Source organism: the organism of the source record quoted next, unplaced genomic scaffold, assembly GCF_019419815.1.
Source record: "Pyrus x bretschneideri cultivar Hongxiangsu unplaced genomic scaffold, Pyrus_bretschneideri_v1 Contig7, whole genome shotgun sequence".
Taxonomy (NCBI): domain Eukaryota; kingdom Viridiplantae; phylum Streptophyta; class Magnoliopsida; order Rosales; family Rosaceae; genus Pyrus; species Pyrus x bretschneideri.
This window is the reverse complement of record NW_025999809.1, coordinates 2,595,640-2,606,345: the sequence shown is the minus strand read 5'-3', so window position 1 is coordinate 2,606,345 and position 10,706 is coordinate 2,595,640. Positions and strand designations below refer to the sequence as shown.

Sequence of the window (10,706 nt, the reverse complement as noted above, 5' to 3'; positions counted from 1 at the left end):
GGAAGGTGCGCTTATTCCATCACTTGTAAATAACTGTTTATATAAATATGTTATTTGGTATGTATACCGTTGACTTATTTGAAATATTTGGATGACTACATGATGTTTCGAATAATTTCTTATAAGGATGATCTTCAAATGAAGATTAAAAGATTGAACAAGTTTGATTATGAAGTTTTTACAAAGAAAATACGTTATTTATAAGTGAGGAAATGATATCATCCCCCTAAGAGAGGAATACAAGTATTTAGTCATCGTTGACCTATTTGAAACATTTGGATGACTAAATGATGTTTCGAATAATTTCTTGTAGGGATGATCTTCAAAAGAAGATTAAAAGAGTGAACATTTTTTATTTTGAAGTTTTTATGGTGAAGATATGTTGTTTATAAGTGGGAAATAATATCATCCCCCTAAGACCAACTCCAATGGTTGAGCTAAAAGTCAAATTTTTTAGCCTGAAAAATTTAGCTTTTAGCCAGAAAAATTTAGCTTTTAGTCCAAAAACAGCTTTTCTGTACCAACCCTTCTGGCCTAAAATTTTAGCCGGGGATTATTAAAGAATGAACTTAGGCTATTTTTTTTTCTTAAATTAATTTTAAAAAAATAAATATGTAGACTATCGTAAATTAATTTTATGAACATTTTATCTAAAAATATTTAAATTCCGATAAATATTGAAAAATCACTAAATTTTCCACAAAACAAGCCTTCAACTTAATACAACCAATAATTCATAAACCACATAATTAATAAACTACATAAACTTAATACAAACGACAATTAATAAACTTAATTAATAAAACACATAATTCATACACTACATAAACTTAATAATCATATCCACCATCTTCACTTGGTGATGGACTTCGTGATTGAATTAGGATATAGGGTTCAGAGGATTCATCATCTTGAAACATACTCCTTGAAGCAGACTTTCGCAAAATTTCCTTTTGCTTACCACGTAAGAACTTCTTCCTCTCTGGAGTGTATTTGTTGAGGTCCTCCATCATCAAATTAACTTCAAACCTCTCTTGCTCCTTATCTGAGATTTCCTTCATTTGCAAACGCATTCGGGTTGTTTTTTCTTGGTGAGCGCTATGGGTTTCGTTCAATTTTGTAATTCCGGTAGCAAAGTGTCCACTCGTCGGATCTTAGGACTTACCTTTTATCTTTGCTTCCTTTTGCTTATCTCTTCCCGGGGGCCTTGCAAAAGAAGGAGATGGGGTCATTTCATCGACATCTTCATCTCCGGCATTTGTGTGTGCGGCTTCACGTTGAAATAATCTTCCACATTGTTGGTCCGCATCGGTTCCCCACCTCAAACAATCCTTGAGGATGTCCCAAGCATGTTGCAACTTAAAAACTTGATTTTTTGTTGTTACTCTTGTCTTATAAATTTCCATTGCTTTGTCACCCTATGCAAAAAATACATAAAAATAATTAGTTGCAAACTAATATTATGTACATGACAAATAAAATATCAAGAATAAAACTCACAATTTCTATGGCGCCCCTTCCACTAGACATGCCAACCACGGCTCTTTCGAAGCTTCCCTTCCATAAAGTGCATGCTTTGTTGATAGTCTTCCACCGATCATAAACACCACCACCGTCCGGCCCACCGCCGTTGCAGTTTTCTTGAAACCTTGCAGTGATTTTATCCCACAAAACTTTTTTATTTTGATTTGTGCCAACTGCACCATCTTCGCTAACAGAAACTCATGCCAAGCATAAAGCAACATCTTCCTCACAGGTCCAATTACGACCTCTAATATGCTCTCTTGCCATGTTGAACAATTTGGAAATGGAAAGAAATGGTAGAAAGATAAATTGGAAGAATTGTAGGAGAAAATTGAGTTTTGTGTGGATGTTTGAACAAATACATAGGTATTTACAGAGTTTTTGGGTGAATTTTGAGTTAAATAATTTTTTAAAACTATTTTAGCTATTGGATTTAAATTTGGGCCATTAGATCTTTTTTTTACCGTTAGACTTGATTATATTCGATGTCAGCCATTGGATTCAATGTATTTCAAAATAACATATTTTTAAAAAAATTAAATTTGAATTTGGACCGTTGGATCAACCAACGGTCCGTTAAACCAAGCCTTTGGATTCAAATTATAGCCGTTGGGATTTTTGGGTGGCCAAACGGCTGACAGCGGGGCCCACGCCTGTCGGGAAAGGTTTGCAAGAGCACCGCGTGGGGCGCGTTGGAGTGTGACCGGGCTGAGACTGGCCCAATTGCCAGTGAGTCCAGTCGCATGCCCCGGGGGGTGGGGGGGGTGGTTGTGGAATTTTGGGGGTATTTGGCCCAACTTTAACATTTGACATTTAGCCCAATGTCTTAACATGGGTTGAAGATTGTTTTGTGGGGGGGGGGGGGGGGGGAGAATTTGGAGAGTAATTTAGCATTTAGCTCACCATTGGAGATGGTCTAAGAGAGGAATGCAAGTATTAGCCATACAAAAAATGATCTTGATTAACCATTCAAGACCTAATGCCTAAACCGGAGTCCCCTTCAATGTGCAAGCAATTGTAACCCAAAAAAATTTCATGGTTTGTTATTTTGTTTATTTAATTATTTTTTAATTTTCATTAAGTCGAGTAAAACATAACTCCGAGCTCATCCAAAAATTGAGCTGAGCTAACCTACCAAAATCTAGATTTTGATTTACAAACAAGCCGAGTAGAGCTGATTTGAGCTTGAAAAATCATTCAAGTAAGGTGTCCAAACTTGACTTAGATGATATTGGTTGTGGACAATTGTATTTGTGATGATGTTTCTTCCATAAACTTTGTTTTTTGAACGAGCTGTAATCACAGTGACGATCACTCTGGGGATCTTAACGGACATGTTGTTATAGTACATGTATTTGGTAACATAACTAAAACTGTGAAAACCAAATACAATTATTATACTCAAATATTGCTTGTATAGTCACTAACATGAATTTTATCTATGGACATGTCTAATTTCCTTCTCCTCCAATATTGCTTATATCAAAAAACAAAAGTCATTTCGACCCAAAAAACAAAAACGGTTTGGAACCAGTAGCCATGACCCAGCCAACTCATCTCCTCCAGCCATGACCCAGCCAACACATCTCCTCAAACTGACAGCCTCCCCCTGATCTCTATCTTTCTTCACTTTACTCTTCCTTTGTTGGGTCTCCTGAAAACATGTCTATTGAATGGGGAGGACCTTGCTTTTCAAAATCAGACTCGACCAAAACCGATTTGCAGGTGGGCGTTCTCTATTTCAAGGTATTGCGCTTGTTGATTTAAAAATTCAAATGCATTAGATTGGTTTTATCTTCAATTGAAGACTTACTTACACCCAGAATTGTCACCGTGAAATCTTAGACTAATAATGCACCAGCAAGTACGTCACTTAGATGTTACGCTCACGACGTGACATGCCGGTGTAGGTTGTTGGAAAATTGCTTTTAGTATTATTGTTATTTTAATAGGTTATCTTGTGGGCCAAGGATTAGGTTTTATTGCCGGTTAAGTATATGATTACGTATTTGTTAGAGATTAGGGTTTGATTTAGTTTTTTCTATAAATAGGTTGCTTTGTAACTCGTTGAATAACAAGTCAGTCAAAATGTAGACTCTTTAGTGTATTTAGCCTTCTTGGCAGTTCTGTGTTTTCGATTAATAAAGTTTTATATTTCAATTATTCATTGCGTACTCTAATTTTCAACTTAGATTAATCCTTAGTAGAATTAAATTGCACTGGATGCCTTGCTGATCAAGATGAAATCAGTGGATGCAGCATCAAAGTTAAATTTGTACAGAAAGCGCGTAAGAGCAGTTCCACCGGGGAACTGATAAGCCAGCACCCAGCCAAAAAACCAGCCCGGCACCCAGGCTATCCACTCCAGCCTAGCGTTTTGACCGGCACCCAACCCAAGCCAGGCAAGAGACCGGCCTAAAATCGACAGACCCATATGCCGGGCCATCTGACGTCAGCCGGGCCATCAACCTCCCGCACGATCAACACGTCGCAGAGATCTTGTTGCAGAGCTCCTCGAGGCTGAGGTTGAAGAAGGCCAATTTGTCGGCGGAGCAAAGGGCGATGGGGATGGGGGTTTGGGGGCCTGGGTTGTTGGGTGTGGATTGAGGTCTCGCATGACGGCCATAGCGGGGGCTGTCCTGCAGCGGTGGAGAGTGCCGGGTCTCTTCTGATGGCGGGCATTCGGGGCTCCTGACGAAGAGGGCTGCGGGTCTGGTTGGTGGACATAGTGATGGTGGGGTTGTTGGAGGTGGTGGAGATTAGGCTCGCTGTGGGAGGGAGAGATTTTGAAAGAGAAATCATCAGAGTCAGGGACTTGAACAGTGGGGGTGGGGGTGGGTTGGAGGAGTTGGTGTTGGGGTCCTGTTTGGGAGCCGAGAAAAGGCTCCCTTTCCATCGGGAAAAATAAGGGAATAGATTCTCTCTCTCGGTATGGACCTTAGACTTTGGAGTTTGGAGCAGTGGAGGAGTTTCATATCCCTTCATTTTGTTAAATTATTATTTTATAATAAAAATTAATAATATTTTAATAAAATTGACTAGGCTATTTGGTATTAGGGGCGGAGATGCTTTAGTCTATTACTGTACACTTGAGTCTATTACTATTTACTTGAGTGGATAAATGAGCGGGGTGCTGGCACAAAGTATTTAGGGGTGGAGTTGCTCTAAGGCCAGGAAGGGGCCTATTGGAAACTATGTGTTTGCCGCTACCATGCACTTGTGACTGGAAAAGGATAATCGCGGGATCTTTTTTCTAGAAATCTTGTGATCATGGTAGCTTATCGTATATCGTCAGGTAAAAACTTATTTAAAATTTAAAATTAAATATAAATAGCAAGTAATAAAAACTAATTGTACGATGTACAATGAACGATCACGATGATAAAATTTTCGAAATCCCTAAAAAAAAAAATCCTACGAGAATCCTTGTTCCATGTGACTTGTGAGTTGCAGACTCTTGTGAGTAGTCAGCTATCTTTAATAAAAGGTCTGAACTGATGATGCCATGGCCATGTGTTGATGTGCCCTTCATCTGTCTTTTTCCATGTGTCTGAATGCCTTAGAATTTTTGTTCGCGGAGGGTAAGGTGAATGAGTTGGGTAAAGTAACTCAAGTCAATTAGTATAATTGCTGGAAAGACAATTCTCGTTGGATTTTTTTTTTGGGGATTTTGAAGATCTTGTAATTGTAATCGTTTATTATATATCGTGTGGTTAATTTTTGTTAAATACTATTTATATTTAATTTTAAATTTCAAATGATTTCTAATCGTACAATGTAAGATGAACGGTCACGATGCTGAACTAAAATCTGATTCAGTCTCTGCGGGCAACTGCTCTCTCTTCTCTTGCTTGCTTCCCACTTTCAAGCTCTCTCTGTCTTGAAGGGGGCCTATTGGCTACTGTGTGTTTGCCATTGCCATGCACTTGTGACTTGTGAGTAGTGACTCTTGTGAGTAGTCAGCTATCTTTAATAAAAGGTGTGAACTGATGATGCCATTGCCATGTGGTGATGTGCCATTCATCTGTCTTTTTCCATGTGTCTGAACGCCTTGAATTTTTGTTTGCGGAGGGTCAGGTGAATGAGTTGGGTAAGTAGTTAAGTCAAGTCAACTAGTACAATTGTTGGGAAAAGGATTCTTGTCAGATTTTTTCTTTGGAGATTTCGGAAATTTTATATTTGTGATTGTTCATTGTATATCGTATTATTAGTTTTTATTAAATATTATTTATATTTAATTTTAAATTTTAAATTTCAAATAAATTCTAACTGAACAATGTACAATGAACGGTTACGGTACTGAACTGAGATCTGATTTAGTCTCTGCGGGCAACTGCTCTCTTTTCTCTTGCTTGCTTCCCACTCTCAAGCTCTCTCTGTCTTGATTTGCTTAATTGGATTCTCTTCTCAATTGCAACTTAACAAATCTCATTCATCTCTGATATATCCGTTCTCTTTCTTCGATATATTATCAAGCACTCGCTTCATTCTCTTTCTTTGATATATTATTATCTCGCACTCAGATGGAGTGCATCATTACTCTCTGGCAGATCTGCTGCAGATCGTTAACATTTTCTTCTTCGTCGTCGTCTATTGCTATTGATCCTGCAGCTGGGGCCGCTGAAGATGTTGATATCCCCCCTCCTCAAGAAAAGTATGATGTGTTCATCAGTTTCAGAGGTGAGGACACCCGCCTTGGTGTTACCAGCCATCTTCATGCTGCCTTACTTCACGAGAAAATTGAAACCTACATAGATTACAGACTTCACAGAGGAGAGGAAATCGGACCTGGGATTCTAGAAGCAATCGAGAAATCTAGGCTTTCAGTGATCATTTTCTCGAAAAACTACGCTTCTTCCACGCGGTGTTTGGATGAGCTCGTGCATATAATCAAATGCAAGCAAAGATATGGTCAGATGGTTATACCCGTATTCTACGACATCAATCCATCGGATGTCCGAAAACAACGCGGGAGTTATGCGGATGCATTTGCTGCACTTGACAAACGTTTCAAGGACAGTATCGACAAGGTGCACAAGTGGAGGGATGCTTTGACGACTGCAGCCAATCTATCTGGGTTTGATTACTCAAACAATTCCGGGTAAATAACTCATTCTTGAACTAGTATAAAAAATCTTTAAATTTGTGACAATTTGATTTGCGCTAAGATTTGGTAAAGCATATTTAAGACTTAACTATTGCTTTTCTACCTAATCATGTACATATATATGCCAGGACGGAGGCAGATCTAATTGTGAAAGTTGTTGATCATATTTGGACCGAATTGAATGGTGAATCATCAAGCATTTTGGAGTGCCTGGTTGGAATTGGAAGCAGCATCGAGCAAATAGAATCGCTATTAGACATTCATTCACAGGATGCTTGCATCACTGTAGGAATTTGGGGGATGGCTGGTATTGGCAAGACCACCCTTTCCCAAGTTGTTTTTCACAGACTCGCTTATAAATTCGAAGCCAGTTGTTTTCTTAGAAATGTTAGGGAGCACTCAGAACGAACTAATGGACTAGATCACTTGAAAAAAGTACTTCTTAGAGAGATATTAAAGGAAGAAGGTCTATCCCTAGGATCAACTTTGATTCAAGAAAGGCTCAGTCGTACGAAGGTGCTCATTGTTCTTGATGATGTGAGTGATTCAATGCAAATGGAACGTTTAGTTGGCAATCGTCTTTGGTGTGGCACTGGAAGTAGAATCATTATCACAAGTAGAGATAGGGGAATAATTAGGCAAACTGTTAAAGAGGACAAGATCTACGAGGTTGAGGGTTTAAAACCAGACGATGCTCTTGAACTCTTCTGTTCACGTGCTTTCAAAAATAACAGTACTCGTAGAACAGATTATATGGAGTTGGCAGAAAAGGCGGTGGATTATGCTGAAGGCATTCCTTTAGCTCTTGTACTTCTGGGGTCCACATTCCTAAATTGCAAGAGGAAAGAAGAATGGGAAGATGAATTGAACAAATTGAAACAATTTCCCAATGAAAATATCCGGAGAGTGTTGAGACTAAATTATGATGAATTGACAAGAAATGACAAGGAGATCTTTTTGGATATAGCATGTTATTTTAAAGGGAACCATGTGGATGACGTAAGACGAATATTAAATATTCGGGGATTCTTTGCGGTATCCGGAATTAGAGTTCTTGTTGATATGTCTCTCATATCAATTGATTCAACCGAGGAAACCATAGAGATGAACAATTCGCTTCAAGAAATGGGAAGAAAAATTGTTCATGAACAATGTATTCGCAATCCCGGTGAACGCAATAGGTTGTTCAACGATGAGGATGTCTATCATGTACTGAAAAGAAACACTGTAAGAGCCCAATGAATTCCATTTCCTTTTCCTTTATTTCTTTTTATTTACAAAAAACAAAAAGCAAACTTTAGATGAAAACACACCAAAGAAAAGCTCAGTTATAATAAAGAAGTTTGATTACTAAAAAATATACTATTGATTGAATTTTGTTGTATATATAATCACATTAGCATTTGTTCTTATTGTCAGGGGACTCCAATTGTTGAAGCCATATTGGTTAACTGGTTTAAGATGGAAAATCTGCAGTTGAAATGTGCAGACTTCAGAAAGATGCCTAACCTAGAGATGCTAATTGTATTTAACTCTGAAGAGTGTGGCACTTACTGCAAATTAACCGCTTCTCTAGATCTTCCTGATTCTCTGCGTTATCTTTACTGGCTTGGATATCCTTTGACATCTTTGCCGTCGAATTTTTCTCCTGAACATCTAGTTGAGCTTAATATGCGCAAAAGCCAAGTGAATAAGCTGTGGAATGAAGAGCAGGTATATATGCCTATTTAAGTTCTTGTATAAAATAAAGTGTAGAAAGTCTTGCTTATTAATTCTTTGTATTTTTCTTTACTTTTGTTACAGAGACCTGTGAACTTAAGAGTGATCGATCTGGAGTGGTCTAAAAATCTAACTGAAGTTCCAAATCTCTCTGGGAGTCCAAACATTGTGCGCATAAATCTTTGTGGCTGCAAAAGTTTGGCTGAACTTCCTAGGTGTCTTCAACATCTCGACAAGCTTACTCATCTTGATCTTTCAATGTGCACAAGTCTCAAGTATCTTCCAGAGATGCCAGAGAATATTGAATTCTTAGATTTATTTGGTAGTGGTATAAAGGAGTTGCCTGAATCAGTTTGGTCTCACGAAAAAATTTCTTACTTTAATATAAGAGAATGCAGAGACCTTAAGAAACTTCCAAGCAACAACTGTAAGCTGAAAGTCTCTGGTTGTTTTGATCTACAGGGCTGCACATCTCTTGGAGAGGTTTCTGAGCTTCCCAGCGATATAAGTGAATTATCATTGGTTGGTTGCGAGAGCCTTGTGAGTATACCAACCAACATTTGTAAGTTGAAATCTCTCAAGAAACTCAATCTCTCTAGGTGCTCTAAACTTGAAAACTTACCGGAGATCTTGGAGCCAATGGAACATTTGGAATATCTTAGTTTAAGTGGAACAGCTGTTCAGGAGCTACACTCATCAATCAAGTTTCTCCATGCTCTAAAAAAAATTGAACTACGGGATTGCAAAAGGCTTTCAAGTATCCCGAGTAGCATTTGTAAGTTGAAATCTCTTGAGACATTTGATCTTTCTTGGTGCTCTAACCTTGAAAACTTCCCAGAGATTTTGGAGCCAATGGAACATTTGAAATCCTTAAATTTAAGCGGAACAGCTGTTCAAGAGCTACACGCATCAATCGAGTTTCTCCCTGGTCTCAAAAATATTAAACTACAAGCTTGCAGAAGGCTTTCAAGTATCCAAAGATCATTTGCAAGTTGAAGTCTCTCGAGAGACTTGATCTCACACGTTGCTCTGCTTTTTACGAATTCCCTCAAATCTTGGAACCAATGCAACATCTGAACTTTCTTAGTTTGGAAGGGTCAGCGGTCGAAATGCTTCCTGTTAACATGTGTCTAAAGTAGAAGGGTATGCAAAGATTATGTAAATATTAGGAGTCTTTATTTATTTATTTTTTTTTGTCGAAAAATATTAGGAGTCCTTTATTAGGAAGGATATATTTTGTGTCTTTTAATGTTTCCTTGTGGAACAATGATTGTATGTGTTACTGTGTATATATCTTTGATTTTGTGAATAATAACATAACAAGAATTCCAGCCGTATTTTTCTATTTGGCATCTGAGCCTCAGTTGCCGTAACCCTAAACCAGAAAAAAAATAATATTTATACCGTGCTGCTGCTGCCGTGAAAGTGCAAGGGATGTGCTTGCTGCCCTTGCCATGAGTATTGTTGGGATCCTGCAGTGTTTCTTTTTGCCGCATTTTTGCAGAAAAATGAACATTGTCGTGCTGTGTTGCCGTGCTGCTGCTGTGTTGTCCGTGAATCAAGATGGTGAATGTTGAAGAGAGCTCGGGGCTGAAGTTGGAGGGTGGTGCACGTGGCTCAACCAACAACTCAGTCTTGGACCCGGTGGTTATTCAGAATGATACCTCGGCAGTGCCGAGTGCTGTGAAACTCAAATGGATCAAACTATCCTCTTTGGTCAAAGTATTGAGATGCATATCGCTGGACGTGGTAAGAAGGGGTTTGTGACAAGGAACATCAAGGAACCGAGTGAAGGTAGTGCCGATTTGAGATGTGGGAGATTGGGAATGCAATTTTGAAAGAGTTGTTGATTAATTCTATGGAGCCAACTATCATGGGATTTTTCATTCACCTTCGCACGGCCAAAGAAGTGTGGGCAGAGGTTGCTCGAACGTATTATGATGGTTCTGACATCTCCCAAATTTATGAATTGAAGGTGACTTCATCACGAAGCACATCCTACTGGTATATACTATACCGACCTCAAATCCTTGTGGCAAGAATTAGATCAACAAAGATCGATCAAGATGGAATGTGCCATTGATTTGAAGACGCTTCGAGAGGAGGTCCAATTGGATTGAGTTTATGCTTTCGTTTGGATGATATATTTAACAAGGTATGTAGTGATATTTTGCGAGCTCGACCTTTACCATATGTCGAGGAGGTGTTATCTGTGGTTAGGCGTGAAGCACAACGCCATACCACCATGATGGCTGGTAGTAACATGAGCATCCAAGGAGGGGCGCCGTCGATGGCCATGCAGTTTTTCTTCCCAATGCCTCTTCAAATCCATCTTCGAATTTTCATCCCTTTACTC

General features: G+C 38.7%; 2 protein-coding genes across 2 annotated transcripts; both read left to right on the top strand.

Moving 5' to 3' along the window:
• The first annotated feature begins 5,987 nt into the window (after positions 1 to 5,987).
• On the top strand, positions 5,988 to 7,692 carry LOC125472448 (disease resistance protein RPV1-like). Its single transcript, XM_048573911.1, has 3 exons — positions 5,988 to 6,625; positions 6,760 to 7,630; positions 7,681 to 7,692. Exons 1-3 carry the CDS (start codon positions 6,048 to 6,050, stop codon positions 7,690 to 7,692), a joined length of 1,461 nt encoding a protein of 486 aa, XP_048429868.1. The 5' UTR covers positions 5,988 to 6,047.
• LOC125472485 (disease resistance protein RPP2B-like) lies at positions 7,574 to 9,687 on the top strand. Its single transcript, XM_048574016.1, has 3 exons — positions 7,574 to 7,858; positions 8,051 to 8,344; positions 8,435 to 9,687. Exons 1-3 carry the CDS (start codon positions 7,694 to 7,696, stop codon positions 9,344 to 9,346), a joined length of 1,371 nt encoding a protein of 456 aa, XP_048429973.1. The 5' UTR covers positions 7,574 to 7,693; the 3' UTR covers positions 9,347 to 9,687.
• Positions 9,688 to 10,706: the final 1,019 nt, after the last annotated feature.